The sequence below is a fragment of the Python bivittatus genome, unplaced genomic scaffold (assembly GCF_059951505.1).
Source record: "Python bivittatus isolate LINGU-HERP-01145 unplaced genomic scaffold, Pbiv_v1 ctg000850_np1212, whole genome shotgun sequence".
Taxonomy (NCBI): domain Eukaryota; kingdom Metazoa; phylum Chordata; class Lepidosauria; order Squamata; family Pythonidae; genus Python; species Python bivittatus.
In genome coordinates, this window is record NW_028277112.1 from 13,606,546 (window position 1) to 13,625,391 (window position 18,846).

General features: G+C 36.1%; 1 protein-coding gene across 1 annotated transcript in view; it reads right to left on the reverse strand.

The window, feature by feature from the left end:
• Positions 1–2,822: 2,822 nt before the first annotated feature.
• KIAA0825 (KIAA0825 ortholog) overlaps positions 2,823–18,846 on the reverse strand; it is a 235,677-nt gene continuing 219,653 nt past the window's right edge. The window contains exon 23 of the mRNA XM_088129998.1: positions 2,823–4,863. Coding sequence (XP_087986124.1) covers positions 4,752–4,863 — 112 coding nt within the window. The 3' untranslated portion in view covers positions 2,823–4,751. The remainder of the gene's footprint in view (positions 4,864–18,846) is intronic.

Sequence of the window (18,846 nt, forward strand, 5' to 3'; positions counted from 1 at the left end):
GACAGAGAGTTCTGACAAAATGTGGTCCACTGGAGAAGGAAATGGCAACCCACTCCAGTATCCTTGCCAAGAAAATCCCATGGACAATGTTAAAAGGCTAAAAGATATGACGCCGGAAGATGAGCCCCTCAGGTCGGATGCTTCCCCAATATGCTACTGGGGAAGAGTGGAGGGCAATTCCAAGTAGCTCCAGAAAGAGTGAAGCAGCTGGGCCAAAGCCAAAAGGACGTTCAGCTGTGGATGTATCTGGCAGCGAAAAGAAGGTCCGATGCTGTAAAGAACAATATTGTATAGGTACCTGGAATGTAAGATCTATGAACCAAGGCAAGCTGGATGTGGTCAAACATGAGATGACAAGATTGAACATCGACATCTTGGGAATCAGCGAACTGAAATGGACGGGAATGGGTGAATTTAATTCGGGTGACCATTATATCTACTACTGTGGGCAAGAAACCCTTAGAAGAAATGAAATTGCACTCATAGTCAATAAGAGAGTGGAAAAGGCAGTAATGGGGTACAACCTCAAAAACGACAGAATGATCTCAGTGCGTATCCAAGGCAAACCATTCAACATCACAGTCATCCAAGTCTATGCCCCAACCACTGATGCCGAAGAAGCTGAAGTTGACCGCTTCTATGAAGACCTACAACACCTTCTAGAACTAGCACCTAAAAAAGATGTCCTTTTCATCATAGGGGATTGGAATGCTAAAGTAGGAAGTCAAGGAGTAATCGGAATAACAGGCAAGTTTGGCCTTGGAGTACAAAATGAAGCAGGGCAAAGGCTAATAGAGTTTTGTCAAGAGAACAAGCTAGTCATAGCAAACACTCTTTTCTAACAACACAAGAGATGACTCTACACATGGACATCACCAGATGGCCAATACCGAAACCAGATTGATTATATACTTTGCAGCCAAAGATGGAGAAGCTCTATACAGACAGCAAAAACAAGACCAGGAGCTGACTGTGGCTCAGATCATGAGCTTCTTACTGCAAAGTTTAGGCTTAAATTGAAGAATGTAGGGAAAACCACTAGACTACTCAGGTATGACTTAGATCATATTCCTTGTGAGTACACAGTGAAGGTGATGAATAGATTTAGAGGATTAGATTTGGTAGACAGAGTGCCTGAAGAACTGTGGACGGAGGTCCGTAACATTGTACAGGAGGCAGCAACTAAAACCATCCCAAAGAAAAAGAAATGCAAGAAAGCAAAATGGCTGTCTGATGAGGCTTTACAAATAGCTGTGGAAAGAAGGAATGCGAAAAGCAAGGGTGAAAGGGAAACATATAAGCAACTGAATGCAGATTTCCAGAGAATAGCAAGGAGAGATAAGAAGGCCTTCTTAAATGAACAATGCAAAGAAACCGAGGAAAACAATAGAATGGGGAAGACTAGAGATCTCTACAAGAAAATTGGAGATATGAAAGGAACATTTAGTGCAAAGATGGGCATGATAAAGGACAAAAAGGCAGGGACCTAACAGAAGCAGAAGAGATTAAGAAGAGGTGGCAAGAATACACAGAAGAACTATACAAGAAAGATCTTAATGTCCCTGATGTCCACGCTGGTGTGATCACTGACCTTGAGCCAGACATCCTAGAGAGTGAAGTCAAGTGGGCCTTAGGAAGCATTGCTAACAACAAAGCTAGTGGAGATGATAGTATTCCAGCTGAGTTATTTAAAATACTAAAAGATGATGGTGTTAAAGTGCTGCACTCAATATGCCAGCAAGTGTGGAAAACGCAACAGTGGCCACGTGATTGGAAAAGGTCAGTTTATGTTCCAATTCCAAAGAAGGGCAATGCCAAAGAATGCTCAAACTATCGCACAATTGCACTCATTTCACATGCTAGCAAGGTTATGCTCAAAATCCTACAAGCTAGGCTTCAACAATACATGAACCGAGAACTACCAGATGTACAAGCTGGGTTTCGAAGAGGCAGAGGAACTAGAGATCAAATCGCCAACATTCGCTGGATCATGGAGAAAGCACGAGAGTTCCAGAAAAATATCTACTTCTGCTTCATTGACTATGCAAAAGCCTTTGATTGTGTGGATCACAACAAACTGTGGCAAATTCTTAAAGAGATGGGAGTACCAGACCACCTTACCTGTCTCCTGAGAAATCTGTATGTGGGCCAAGAAGCAACAGTTAGAACCGGTCACGGAACAACCGATCGGTTCAAAATAGGGAAAGGTGTACAACAAGGCTGTATACTGTCACCCTGCTTATTTAACCTATATGCAGAATACATCATGAGAAATGCCAGGCTGGAAGAATCACAAGCCGGAATTAAGATTGCAGGGAGAATCATCAACAACCTCAGATATGCAGACGATACCACCCTAATGGCAGAAAGTGAAGAAGAACTAAAGAGCCTCTTGATGAGGGTGAAAGAGGAGAGTGCGAAAGCTGGCTTGAAACTCAACATTAAAAAAACTAAGAACATGGCATCTGGCCCCATCAATTCCTGGCAAATAGAACGGGTAGAAATGGAAGCAGTAACAGACTTCATTTATTTGGGCTCCAAGATCACCGCAGACGGAGACTGCAGCCATGAAATTAAAAGGCGCTTGCTCCTTGGGAGGAAAGCTATGGCAAGCCTAGATAGCATATTAAAAAGCAGAGACGTCACCTTGCCGACAAAGATCCTCATAGTCAAAGCTATGGTTTTTCCAGTAGTAACGTATGGCTGTGAGAGCTGGACCATAAAGAAGGCTGAGCGCCGAAGAATTGATGCCTTTGAACTGTGGTGCTGGAGAAGACTCTTGAGAGTCCCCTGGACTGCTAGGAGGTCAAACCAGTCAATCTTAAAGGAAATCAACCCTGATTGCTCATTGGAAGGATCGATAATGAAGCTCAAGCTCAGATACTTTGGTCACCTAATGCGAAGAGAGATCTCTTTGGAGAAGACCTGATGCTGGGAAAGATTGAAGGCAAAAGGAGAAGAGGACGGTAGAGGATGAGATGGTTAGATAGCATCACTGAAGCAATGAGCATGAAACTGAGCAAACTCAGGGAAGCAGTGAAGGACAGGAAGGCCTGGCGCAATATGGTTCATGGGGTCACGAAGAGTCGGACATGACTTAACGACTAAACAACAACAACAGAATCATTACCTTCAATCAGCTATTAAATAACAATAGTTTAAAACTTTCAAAACTCTATAAAATGAATATAATTTACTTAGAAAATCTGAATGGCAATAGATACAGTTAAAACTTTTGCTATCTACATTAGAAACCACCATATTAAAGTTGTTGGGGATGGCCTTTGTGGAAACTAAACCAACAATTTATTATTACCAAAAATTAAAGATTTCAAAAATATATTTGGAAGATCTCCTGGCAATTAATTGGAATATCCTACACTACCCAATCAAAGCCTCTAGGTTTTAAAGAATACAGGTAGTCCTCAGTTAATGACAGCAATTGGGACTGGAATTTCCAGTTTCTGATGAGAAGAAAAATCAAATTTAAATCTTCTACCCAGTAAGGCCAAGGTATGTCTAACTGCATCTAGCTGTCTTTGTACAAAGACAGTCCGGAAGCAGGAATTTCCTCCAATTATGAGATGTACATCCTTGTAGTTTCTGAAATGCATATTTCTTCAATATGAACAAAAGGTGGTGGTATTTTATTGTTTTAGTTTTATCCTTTGTAGTTCTTCTCTAAAAAAATACAGAGAAAAAATACACAAAGAGAGAGTGTCACATACATACATAGATATATACACAGAGAGAGAGAGGTTTCATGTGTGAATGTAACTATACAGGTAGTCCTCATTTAGCAGCCATAATTGGGACTGGCAACTTGGTTGCTAAGTGAAACGGTTGCTAAGTGAAACCACTCCTGTGCTTATGTTCTTACTTCAGCTTTCCTTTGCTTTACAGACCTGTGAAAATCGTAAATGCAAGGATTGGTCACACAGTTACTTTTTCATCATTGTCATAACTGTGTATGGTCGCTAAACAAGGACTACCTGTAATAGTAATACAGGAAATCAAGCAAAGCAATTCATCTATCATTCTTACTTTTATAACTCTTACTTCTGACACATATGCAGCTATCTAGAAAATACCCAGAAAAGAACCTATAATAGTGGTATTTAACGAAGAGTTAGCTTAGAAGAGACAAAGGAAATGTTTTTATGCTTAAGATATGCCTTCTGAATGTTTTAATGACAGTACATATAACAGATTTATAATATAATTAGATACATCTCTAAAATACAACTTTCTGAAGTCCTTGGGAATTATTCTCAGGAGAGTCTATGCAGACCTGCAAGCTAAATATGGTACTCTGTATGAATGGTCAGCTGCTAAATCTGTCAAAGTATGTTTTATACTAAAGAGTGTTTAGTTTTGCAAAATATTCTTAATATGTTCTTTCAGAATTTATTCTGCTGTACATTTTAGTATATTATGCTAAAGCCTTAGCTCTTGGGATGTTTCAAGGTTGCTAGACATTCTCTGGTAGGTTTATTTTTACAATTTACTGTTCTATTAAGAATTGTTAAAACTATTTTTTCTCATATGGTAAATTACAAAATTATCCATACAAAATAAGCAAGAAAAAACAAGTATAAAATGCAATATGCAGCTGTTCTCTAGAAAATACTAATAAAATAAAATGTATACAAATTATGTAGTGTTTTTTTGGAATGTCATCATTCCAAAAAATATTTATTTCTTTGATATTAAGAATGCATAACTAAAAAATGTTCTTATCAAGTTCTCTGTTATTCTTTATCTTCTGAAGCAAGAGAAGGTGGTGTGAGATAAAATTTTTGTAATTTCTCTAGCATCACTTTTTCTTCCTCTTTCAGAGTTTCTTTCTCTTTCATCTCCCACCTGTAATTAAATATATGAGGTATACATGTTAGCACACTGAAAAAAAAACTTCTAAAATTATTGTTATGTATTATATGGAAGCATAACTTTTAGGTTACAACTGAGTATACAATTTCCTTATATTTTTGTACAACCATTTTTTTTTTACACAACCAGCACATTGATAGGTATTTAAAAGACACATAGCCAAATATTCCATTCTCTAAATTTCTAAATTTTATTTTGTTCAGGTTCTCTTCTGAATCTCTTCACTGACTTATGGAGCTACTACTGAAAAATATAAAAAGAATGTAAACAAAATAGACCATAGACTTCTATGTTTCAGTGCCTGTCAGCAAACAAATAATAGATTCTGAGCCCTCTACATCTCTAGAATTTGCACTAGAAGCCTCTTACTCCTACAGTAATTACAGACAGGAGAGATATCTTCGACACTTATGGCTCAATAAGAAGAGGAAGATGTGTAAGTGGTAAAAAGCTTCCATCCATGCATTTCTTTGCTGAGTTGTCATTATTAGGCAAAGGTCACTCATTCCAGAATCAGCCAGCTTAGAAACTCTGCACAAAAGTCAGCTAAGTGTCCATGTTTAGCATTATAATTCTGCACACTGCTCTACTTCACCTGCTTCTGACCTTTGCAATGTTAGCTACACCAGCATAGTTGTGACAGGTGTAATCTTCTGGGTTCTCATTTTACCAATTTATTAATAATGCATATATTTTCTCACTGATATTTAACGCATTGCTGTCAAGGCAGAACAACAAAGAAATACTTGTATATAACCTGTCAGACTTCTCTTGGGCAAGCTGAATTGAACAGATAGAAGAATACAAAGATACAAGATGGAATTATTTCTGATTTACGAAGAAAAGCTAAAACAACCATTACAACAGAATTTCAGTGATTGCTATGTCTCAAGTTCTGTTTATACTTCAGTGTTCAAATTGGTACTCCTCTTTCTCCAACCTGGTCTATGTACAGGGCTAGAAGCAACTCTCTCTTAGGTGGGAGGGACAGTTTCCATCTGTTCCTTGTTTTGGTAGACAAGGGACAGATTTGAAATCAGGCTATTTGCTTTTGACCATGTGTCAGTTAGCTTTCACACAACTGTCCTGAATGTTGACTTGGAGGAGAGGTACTTGCTCTGGATGCTTCCCCACTCCATGAGCCCATGAGAATTGGGCGAAAGGATGCAATAGAAAAGCAACAAATGAGAATAATAAAGTCAGAAAATGTGGACATATATGTCCTATGTCTTCAATAATTCCACATGAAATACATTAATATAACGGGCAGGGTTCTTTTTCTATTCCATACTGTATCACAAAGAACGAATCCCACATGTCTAGTAACTTTAATATGAATTTATGACTCAGGTGTTTTGAGATCACAGATTTAATTTGAAGTATTTATCTTAATTAATAAGATAAGTTACCTGTTTTAAAACTATAAATAAAACATTGAAAAAGTAAAATAAAACATTTAAACATTTGTGAAATTGAGTAACACAAATAAGGCACTGAGATATAGTCCTTATATGAAAACTCTATCCACTTAAAAATAGTCATTTTTATTCAGGAAGGGAGTTCCATCTTCAGAAATAGTTTTGTGTATATGTTGACAATGTCTATCACTATTTGAGTGATAAAAATTTGGTTCTAAAATGAAAAACTAGGAGCTTATTAAGTATAACTTGCTTGCTTCTTAGATGTAATTGCATTATTATGTTTAAAGAAACCCAGAAGTATAACAAACAGCAGATGCCAAGAAGTTATCTTCATTTGAATCAAAAACAGAACTCAGTATTAAAAACTCCAGAGATGTCCACAACAGAAATGTCTTTATTAGCATATCCAAAATACATAACATTATTTTGGCAGCATCGGCTGGCAGAATATGATCATATACCAGCTCAAGTAATATGAATCTGTTCATTTTAAAATCCTGGCTCCATGAGTTGAACTGCCAGCTTTCAATTTATGTTATTCCAAATTAACAACAATGTGACTTTTAGATAAGTCTATTAAATCTATAACTGGCACATACCTTATTTAGGATTACATTAGAATGTTTAAAGATTAAATTAAATTAAATTTGCTGCCCAAATAAATAATAATTTGGTCCAAATCTTGGTGACAATATGGAATACTTGGTTTATGATGAAAAGAACAATCATGACAAGTTTGAAAATTTATCCCAGACAATGTTATTTTCATACAAATTGTAGAATTAATTTTGTCATAATTTTTAGGCACGTACATATGCCTAAATCTCACACTCATATGAATCATATAAAATTATGAACTTGGGTGGGAATCACATTCTATATGTTATTATTTTCCTTTATGGTCAAAAACCAAAATCATTTTCTATATGTGTACCGTAAATACTGTAAATATCAATACTATTTGAAAATTAGAGAAATGGAAAATAAATTATAAGAGATGTTCAAGTCAATATTCTGTATGGTTAAAGATTTGAATGGATTTGGGTAGGCTGTAGTTTTTAAAATTTAATAATTTCTTACATTTAATGTCCATGATAAATGTCCATGTTAAATGTGCTTTCAGCACTCTGCATTTCCTTAGATTGCTGCAGTACCATGTTAGCAATTCTGGAACAGTTGTACAGTGACCTGCATGGTAGGCTGGCCGTGTATGTTCATATATATTTGCATAAAGGCATCTGCACACTGCACAAGGACGTCAATAGCGTACGCACATATGTACACTTAAATTCACGACACCAAGCAATGTGCTCTGAAGGCTCCACAAACAATAGGACACTGTGGACTATGTGAAATAAACACCAAAACCTAAAAAATTGAATCAAATTTGCTTTTTAAAAAATGTACTCAATGTGCAAACAGCCAACTTTCAAGAAGCCACAGGAGTGAAACTACTACCGCAGACAACTTATTTTTCTAACTGCCCTACCTTTCCCTGAAATGACTTATCTGAGTGGGCTTTCTATGGAAGAGAATAGTTTGGATATACTGATTTAGCCCTAAACTGGAAGTGGATACTGCAGGAGGGAAACCTTAAAAGGCATACTGTTTATTGTTAATTTAGTCTTTATGTTTTATTAATATTGATATAGCTGAATTGGATATTTGTATTTAATTGTCATCAGTAAAATGTTATTATTTCTAATAAAGGAAAAGAATGAAACTTGAAAAATAATTTTGCAAAGATGTTTCTCATGATAACACAGATTTTGATGATCTACATGTTCACGTTCCTGTCAGAGTGCCTTCATTACAAAATCTGAAAATAAAAAATTAATTGCTAATCTTAAACGATCCTGACTTTTGATACTAACCTTATTAAGAGAGGAATCAGCCAGAATTCTAACTTTGAATATCATTATAATCAAGGATTGAGCTGACTGGGTTTGTCACATTTATTTGCAGACAGAGCCAAGATGGAATGATCTGGTCTAGCTCATTCCCAACTAAATCAGAATTCTTAAAAGTTTTGGATTGTTGATGCATGGGAATGTTATTGTTTATATTTGTCATGATTAGCTTCATGAAAATATGAATGAGTTGGTAGATATAGCAAAAGTTAGTAGAATTTCCTTTTAGCATCACATTACTATATTTACTTGTTTTCTAAACTGCCACAGTCAAGTGACTCAGCATTATATAAAGATAACTACAAAATATGTTAAGATAAAATATCAACAATATAATATGACAATTTTAAAAAATGAAAAAATAACTTAGAATAATATAAACATATATATGGTAAGTAAGTAGTCTTCATTATGGTCACTGACCAGTACTCTGCAAATTAACATTCAAGGAGATAAAATCATATTGGTTTAATAAAAGTAGCTGTACATAAAATAAATCGGAATTGTCTGGGTATTTTACCAAACAGAAATTATCAAACAGGCCCTTGCATCCTTATAAAATATACAGTAAAATTAGACATAAGCTATGGATTCAATTGGAAAGGATCTTGAAGATTATCTAGAACAATCCCCACCCAGGGCAGGAATCTACTACTTTAGCATTCCTGACAGGTGGCAGTCCAGCTTCTATTTAAACCCTTCAGTGAAGGACAGTCCACTGTCTCCCAAGGTGGTCTGTTCAATGTTGAACAGCTCATACCATTAGGAAAATTTTTCTGATGTCCAACCAAAATCTACTTCCATGTAATTTAAGTATATTACTTTTTATTCTCTGTTCTGTAATAACTCTGAACAATTCTGCCTTGTCTTCTACATGACAGCCTTTCAGATGCCTGAAGACAGCTGTCATGTCTTCAAACTTCTCATTTCCAAGCTAAATGTACTCACTGCCGCCAACCATTTACCGTAAGTAAATCATCTTGGTTCCTCTCTTCTAAACACTGGCAATATCTAGAACTGGGTGAAATATAGGGAACCAAGATGATAAGTCTAATCTGTGCAGTATAGAGAGGAACAGTGACTTCTATTGATGTTAACACTATATATCTGTTGATGCAATTTAAGGCTATTTAGTTTTTTGCCATTTCTGTATAACTTGCAATTGTTCACTTCATTTTTCCCTGTCAAATGCAAAGTCACCCAGTCGGCTTTCATACCTAAGGCGGGACTAGAACTAACAGTCTCCTGGTTTCTAGTCTAGTACCTTAACCACTAGACCGAACTGACTTCTTTCTAATTGGCTAAACATTTGCTAAACATTCAATTTATTCCCTGCGTGCTTTACTTCCATCACATTCAACCTATATGTGGAATATACTGTATATTGAAGGAAACTGGATTGGAAGAATATAAGCATGGTTTTAAAATTGGGGGAAGAAATACCAGTAACCTGTGGTATGCTGATGATACTATTCTGATAGATGAAAATGCAAATTATCTGCAAGCTAAAATCAAGGAATACTGTGAAAAAAAATAGGACTAAGATTAAACAAAGAAGACCAAACTAATGATAACAGCAACCAGCCTTAGAATTCACAGGGAAGATACTGATGTAGTAGATAGCTTCTGCCTTTTAAGATCAACCATCAACATTAAAGGAACCAGTAGTCATGAAATACACCACAGACTAGCACTTGGTAAGCTAGCAACGAAGGCCTTGGAAAAGATATTCAGATGCTGTGATGTGTCTGTATCTACAAAGATCAGAATCATACAGGCAATGATTTTCCATGTCACATTCTATGGAACTAAAAGTTGGATTTTGAAGAAGCAGAACAGAAAGGGTATTGACACTTCTGAACTTTGGTATTGGAGAAGACTCCTGAGAATACCATAGACAGCCAAGAAAACAAATAAATGGATCATTGAACAAATCAAAGCAAAAATGATCAGCTCAAATTATCATACCTCAGACCCATTATATGAAGGCCTGCCTCTCTGGAGAAGGCTCTTGCAAGGAAAAATAGAAGGAAAGAGAAGCAAGGTGGATGGAGTCAATTACAGAGGTGATGGGTACACTGCTGGAAGATGTGAAGGACCAGGTTGGGGACAGATCCTCCTGGAGAAATATGTGGTTTTTAAGAGAAGATACCAACTTGATGGCACATAAAATAAAATGCTTTACTTCCATCACCTACCATTCTTATCACATTCAGTAACCAATCTTCACTTCCATATTCACACATAACATTCTGTAATTCAAGCCTATTCACTTTTTCACATGCTTTCTCTAAATCAACAAATGCATAATCAACTTTCTTTCTCACAGTTTTTGAAGAGCAAAAATCTGCTCTGCACTCTCTCCTGATACCTCTTTTACCAACTCAATTGGAATTCTACTAAATTAATTGATATAATTCAAAACAATTAATTGTTAACTGGTGTTAACTAATCCCCATATAGTTTTTGCATTCACCCTTACTATGTTTTCTTAATAATGGTATATTCCCAATCCCAGTGGTATATTCTCAGTCCCACAGATGCAGCTTTTTCAAACACATTAAACAAGTTGAACAGCCGCTCCATAAGCAAACTGCACTCATATTTTAAGTCTCCTCCATTTGGACTATCTACTTTTGCAAACCTGTCATTTGTCAATGTTCTTGAAGCATTTATTATCTACTTTTCACCATTTTTTCTTTGGCACTAATATTGATAGTATTTATTTCAATTCTACTCTTCAAAATACCACTACTATTCCACATAAATCTCCAAATTGCAATCTCACATAAGCCATGATCATAACCAGATGTGCCCATACATACTGACTTCCGCTGCACATGATGATTTTGGTCAATCGAGGTGTTCGCATAACACTTTTTCAGTAAAATAGGGAATGTGAGAACTAGATTATCTGGCTTAGCTATATCCATGTGTCCTACAGAATTCACTGCTAAGAGTAAGAACCCTACTAGTAAGTTTGGGCACATTTTGCCAGTAAGCCAAAAGTGCAGCTGAAGCCCAGCTTTACTCCAAGCTTTCTTGCTCACACTGTTTTATGCAAGCTAGGATTTTTAATCTAGAAATTACTTTGCAAGATGACATAGTTTTGCCTATATCCTATTAACCAGGAGGATATGCAGTATACTAACATACAGTTTGTTTGTTTACAGTATCTGTATCCCTCCACAATCCTGTAGGACTCTGGCTGCATACATTATCAAAACAAAAGAAAACATGATAATAAAAATAAATTAAAATACAAACCCAAGATACCCCAATCAATCAGCTGGTCTGAAGGCACCATGAAATAAAATATATCTAACTGGTTTATGGAATTGCAATCAGGAGGGGGCTGCATATATTTCTGGGAAGAAGGTATTCCACAACGTACAGTCTACTGTGGAGAAGGCCTGCCACTGCATCCATACCTCATGTCCCTTGTGAAGAGAAGAAATTTTAGCAGGCCCTCTCTAAGTGAGCCAGTTCAACTTTAGACTAGGTGCTGTCTGATATGTTCTAGTGCTTTGCCATTTAGGGCTTCAAAGGTAACAACTAGCACTTTGAATTGGATCTATCTATCTATCTATCTATCTATCTATCTATCTATCTATCTATCTATCTATCTATCATATTTATATAGCTGCCCATCTCACACAAGGTGACTCTTCTAGCAACCAATGCAGTGGCTTTAATATAGATATAATTCTACAATGGGAGGGTTGTCCTGACAATACATTTGCTCCTGTATTTTTTTACTGACTGCAGTTTCTGGGTCACTTTCAAAGGCAAACCAGCATAAAACACATTGCAGAAATCTGATCAGGTGGTGATCAGAGATGAGTTACTGAAGTCAAGACATGGTATAGCAGGTAAAGTTGGGCAAAGACTTCACCTGTTGCTTCAGCATAAATGTAATATTTAAACATTGTTCATGAATATTTTCTTACTAGAGATCTCCTCCATAAGTAATAGGAAGGCAGTCTGATTTACCATGTTAAAGCCATAGTAGGATCTTAGCTTCTTTCTCAGCAGCAACAAAATCCCATATTTGCTACTTTCAATCTTAAATTTGGCAATTTTCCTAAAAAAGGCATCATGCTCACCAATAAAAGTTGGAATTACAGGTTATATTTTTACATCATATCAGTATTTACCATAATTTTCTAAAATATACTTTTTATTGTAATTATTATAGAAGGACCATAATGGCAGATAAGAAAAATGCATCTAAAAGTTGAAAAATAGATATACATTTAAAAAACCAGTACTGAAGCAGACACCCATCAACTCCATAGTTAGTGTATTTAATATTTTTCCAATTAATTTGCTCAAACCCATCCCACAGTTTTAGTCATTTTGGGGAGTCTGCAATTTAATTTTAATTAACAATTGATCTATATGATCTCACCTGCAGGAAAACTAATTTTCCTTTCTTTAGTTGATTTTAAGTATACTATTACAGAGTTATCCAATAATAGAAGTATAATGCATATTTAAATTTACATCACAGATAACATTTTGTGGGTGGAAGAGGAGGGTAGACTGAATGAAATATGCCACTGAGATAGAATATAACATGCCAGAAAACACAGTTGTAGGAAAGATAAATTGTGAAGTAAGCATTTATTTAATCTTTTAAAGGCCATAATTATGTAGACTGTGCATCAAAAAGTTTTAGAATAATTAATTTTTAAATTACTCATTTAAGCCCAGCGCAGGTATTTTTCCTTAAAAAAATATGCCAGTTCTCTTTTCCCAAGCAGCAGAGAGACCCATCTGTCATATACACATTCCATACATTCCTGTCTTATGTTTTTGTTGTTGTTTTTTGCATGCTGGTGGTGATAATGCAGTATTCATGGCACCGCTGTTCCCACCAGACTATACTTGGGACAAACCAGACAATTTTAGCTCTGTTGATTTGCATGGGTGAAAAACCGCTTTAACTGATTTGCAAAGATGTGGTAAAGACATGCATTTTATTTAACACATTTTAAAATTTAAAGGACTTTATTTATGTGATTTATATGCAGCTCAGTCCCCCCCAACCCCCTCTGATCTTGATGAATTATGTGAATTTTTAAATTTATTTTAAAAATTAGAAATGGATTTCAAAAATTTCAGTTTTGAATTTATTGTAAAGGTAGAAGTTAGTATTATGCAGTTATAACTAACTGCACAGCCACACAGAATAAAACAGTTGTTACAATAACAAATTGCAATCATTTATAACATCATAGTATAAAATCAGTAGTTTTTAAACTAAATGTACACAAGGTATAATAATATTAATTTCTAGATAGTCAAAGTAAGAGCCAGTTTGGTGTAGCTGTTAAAGGTAGAAGGCTAGAAACCCGGAAATGATGAGTTCTAGTAATCCCGGCTTCAGCATAAAACCAGCTGGGTGACCTTGGGCCAGTTGTTCTCTCTCAGTCTTAATTAGCATCCAGCTCTGCAATAAGCTGGCTGTGAAACAAAATTCCTTGATGCATCTTCGCTGTAAGAACTAAGCAAGTGCAGTGAAAAACAAGTGGCTGTGCAACTATGGATGACAAGTGCAAAGAACAAATGATCTGGTTCCAATCATAATCCTGGTGAGAATCTATTCCAAAGAATCAGAGCTAGGTGAGAAAACCCTATTAACTGTGATGAGATGATTCTAATATACTACAGATCAAATGATCCTGGCCCAATAATATGGTCAAGCACAGAGGTACATGCGCCACCTGCAAGTATTTCAAATAACTGGGTGTGCCCATATGCAGGGCACAATCAGTTTAAGATTGTGAAGCATAACCAAAATCCTGCCTAGGCAGCTGGAAAGAGACACACACATTATATCATCCAGAGCAAGAACTGATGTATAAATTTGGAAGTTTTCAGTCTACATGTGGCAGCTGAACTTGAAATATGAAATTAGATAGCCTAGAGCAGGGTTTCCCAAATGGTGAGGTGTACCTCCCCTGGGGAGGTGCAGACAGTGTCCAGGGGAAGTGTGAAGAACCTTTTAGTTATATGGTTACAATAAATCCACCTTTCCCAAGTTTCATCATATTGTTTTCATTGTTCACTTGTATTCATTTTGGTGTTTGGATTTTTAGGAGAGGTGTATACATTAAGATTACACTAAAGGGAGGTGTAATGGCAAAAAGTTTAGGAACCCCTGGCCTAGAGGAATAGTGTATAAACATCTCTGAGTGTATCAGAGGGATCCAACTCTGAACCCTGAGGAATTCCTACTGACTATGGGAAAAAATCGAGAGATGGTATAATTCAATAAAGCTGAGAATATAATGGGAGATAGGTAAGACTGAGACTACTGAAGTGCCATATCTGCAACATCAAGGGAACTCAATCATGGCAGTAATTTTTGATGGTCCAATATGTCAAAAGTGGCAGATAGTAGCACTAACAGAATAGATGGGAGGCAGTGGAGATCTAATGTAAAAGTTATTTTTAAAGGTGAATGGTCACAGTTCCAGAACTGCCATTAGCCATGTTTTCATAGCAGCCATTTTGAGAGTTCCAATTGTGCTCATAAGCCCCAAAATGTTACCTATCTCTGTTATACAACTTTTCTTTATGTATGTCACAGCAGCATGGAATGTCAGGAAACAGAGCAATGGCACTCGGACTTTTGTCTACACAAAGTCAAAAGAAGTATTCACCCTAATTACCTGACCCTACCTATGCACATTGTGTTTCCAATTATTTTCAGTTCGTAGTTTTACCATATGAATGTGCATGGTGTGTTTGTGTGTGCATGTGTACACATACAGGGTCATTATTCTCTTACACAGAAACATAAGAGAAGATAGAATGCCAATAATTCGGAGACACCGATGCAAGAATTGTGTGTGAAAGGAAATAGCCAAAATAAGGCAGAGATTTAAGGCACCCAATTTAGTTCATGGAGCGCCAATTAAAATCCAGTCTTCTAGGTCTGAATGGAGAAAGGAAAATTGATTCCAAACAGTGAGTTGAAATAGTGTTGTTAGAGAAACAAAGGAGTTCATAAAGAGTTTCCATATTTTATTAAGCAAAATGTACTAGGGAATAAATTAATAAAGAATGACTATTCATAGTAACTTCCAAATTATTTTAGGCACAAAGTGCTGACTTATATTTGTCAAATACATAGTCTGGGGTTAAGAATAGTTCAAGAATTTCTTCATCACATACAATCATGCTTGCTCACTGCATGCAATATAAGAGGATTTACAATGCATGCCATTCAACTTTAGAAATATAATAGACTGTGAGGCAAGACAAGGCCTTTTGTCTTGTGATATCCTAGTTGAGAAACTCTCTCCTAGAGAGATTCAGTTTGATCCCACTTTTATGGTTTACATGAATGGCTAAGACCTTTAATTTGCCATACTTTTATTTTGCTAACCTTTAGGTAATTTTCTCTGTGTTTTTATGGTGAAGTATTTTTTTTCCTATGATTTTTTTCAAGTTATTTATTTTTAACTACACAAAAGTTTGTTTGCATGTAATAATAAAACAACTCATTAAGTGTACAAAATAAAAAAAAAGTATCTGCAGGTGGCAGTCTCTTTACAACAAAAGGTTGGCTTTTCAGATTAGATTCCTGGTTAAATAGATTAATAACAATCCTAACTCAGGTCAGGATACTTCCATTTTGAAACACTATTAGTTGAAGCCTGTAGAGTAGAAATGAAGTTAGACATTTTCATCTTCATGAGAGTCTAAATTTTGTCTTAAGACTGGGGATATTACAAAAGGACCTGGAGTGGGACCTAAGATTCATTTGATTCTGACTAAGGATTTATTTGATCCGGAGCCTCTCCCATCCCAACTAGTCTTCCAAGTTTAGGAATTCTTGATTTGGAATCAATTAGTCTCAGAGATGATTGATTGGTTGAATTTGATATATTCCCATTCTGAGAGCTCTGGTTTCAGTCAGGAGAAACCACTACATCCTATGGTTTTTAGGATACTGTCTCAGAAAATATATGATAGTTCTCAAACAAATGAATTACATAGATAACAGTTCAGTGACAGAGCCACACACTTTCCTTGCAGAAGGTCCTAGATTCAATCTCTGATGTCTTCTAGTTTAAAAAAACTGTGTAGCACCTGATATTGAAAGCCCTCTGCCTTAACCCTGAAAGCCAAAGTATATTATAATGGGCTAAATAGACAAATAATGAGACTTGATGTAAAACAATTTTGCATGTTGTCTGAGTTTAATTTTAAATTTTTTTTTTTTCCAGCCACTTTTCCAGTTAGGAGAGATCACATTCACAGTGAATAAGCATATTGTACTGCATACATTTCTTTGTATATTCAGATATAGAAAGACTACATTAACACTCATCCCCACAAGCTGAAATAATTTGAAACAATGTATTAGCAGCAGTTCACTAATAGACACTTGAAAGAAACTTCATAAAATTTTCTATACACAGAAATAGCTAGACCTTCTTGAACCCTCCTTGTGATTAATTAGAAAACCTGTCTTACATATTTTTCTCTCAGGTGTAATAACCTTGTTAGACTTTGTCATTAAGAACTGATAAATAAATGCTTGGTTAAGCATAAACAATTTGACAGCAGTAGCAAAGAGTGATGATCTTGGTTTTATGCAAGATACCCATGGTGTCGTGTTTAACTTATAGGATCAAACAATACAGATCATAAAATAATTTCTAAAATACCAAAATTAGTTTTAATTTGCTACAGTTAAAACAGCTGAAGAAGCAGCACTAAAACTGTTATAAGCTACAGTGTTTTTAAATATTATTTGTCTGTGCTGTTTCTTTTAAAAACAAAACAACTATAAAAAAAGCATAAAACCAAACCAGAATCGGTGTTCAGAGGAGCCTCGGGCTTCAGCTTTAGGCTCACTAGTTCAAACTCCTCAGAAACAAGTTGTTTGGAAAGCCTTTTTATTATTTAGGATTTCCCTAGCTAGGCCAAAGTAATAAGCAACATTGAAAGCAGCTCTCAGGGTGACTCCTGATCTCATCAGATGGGTATGTACTTCCAAGACATTCTAGATGAAGTACAAATATGTGCTTGAATTCTTGAATAAACCCTAAGATTTTCCCACCCCTCATTTCTGCTTTCAAAGAATCAGAAAAACATATTTAAAATTTAATAAAGTTATTAAAAAAAAACAGAAAAACATCAAAAGGCCTTTTGTGCTATCCTATACCTTTTGACCATAGAGGACATATAGTTTTCTCTATTTTCATCATTTTTTTCCAAAAGAGCTTTGATGGACTGGAAGTTAAACTGTTTCATAAAACTCACAATAATTCTTAATGGAAGCCCTAAGATCAAAAACAGGAACTTTTTTTCTGGAGATTTCTGATGGATCTCATGGAAGCATATCTCTGTATTCTGATCAGGATTCAAGGAGATTCCTGAGGTTTGCACATGCTACCGAGCAATATCTATTTTAAATGCTCCTATTTGTGTTCTAGGAAAAGACCACCTATACAACATCTTCCAACAAAATGGGTAGCCATGCAACTTTATCAAAAAGTGCCTGACCACTCAACCTACTACAGCACAACCAACACAAGCTATGAAAAGAATAACACTGCCGTACATCAGAAACGTCTCAGAAATTACCAATAGACTATTACAACCACATGGCATCTTCATAGCACAGAAGCCAACTAAAGCCCTCCAAAATATCTTCAGCAAACCAAAAGATCAGTAGCCTAAGAAGAAAAAACAAGAGTCATCTACAACATACAGTGTAAGGACTGTAACAACCACTATGTAGGACAGACAGGCAGCAGGCTAGCAGAGCGCATCCATGAACACCAACTAGCAGTCAGAAGACACAATGAAAACTCCTTAATCTCACAACACATGGACAGACTTAACCACAGTTTCAACTGGGAAACTGTCAGCATCTTAGACCAAGCTAAATCCAAAAATGCGAGGGAATTCCTGGAAGCTTGGTATTCAGACAAGGCAGCCATCAACAGGCACATAGAGATAAACAGCATCAACATACTATTCAAAAGAGACAATAAAAAGGAAAACAAAAGACCAGAACATCTCCTTACCAGCAATCATCACCCAGCTAAGCAGAGATTAACACCAAGATTATCACCAGACATATAATCAAGCACTAAACAATACCCCAATCAAGGAACTACCAGGGGGAAAAAACAAAACCCCCACCCCCACCAACACTGGCGGGGCATGCCATTGTATATAAACAGAAAGCAAACCCCATTCCATTCTAGCACTGAAGATGTTACCTAACCGGGTAATGAAATGTTTGCAAGAAAATAACCAAGCTCAGAGAACCCCAAGGACTCCACAGTTCAACCCTGAGCTACACATATTCTCTTCTATTGGTAATCCAAAAGTTTCTTGCACCTTTCCCAACAAATTCTTGGGAAACTCAAACTTAGAAACTCACAATTTCTCAGTGGTTATAAACATTGTACTACACAAGGTAACTTTTTCCGGCCCAAAAAAGAATGACCAAATTCCCAGAAGGTCTCATAAAGGAAAATTCTTCTATGCTTATTTGATAGCACTGGCACAGTTTTAAGGGATACTGATTGCCACTTCAGGGGCTTGGATCTGTTTCGTTTTCTGGGTGTTGCAAAAGCTTCATTTTCCCT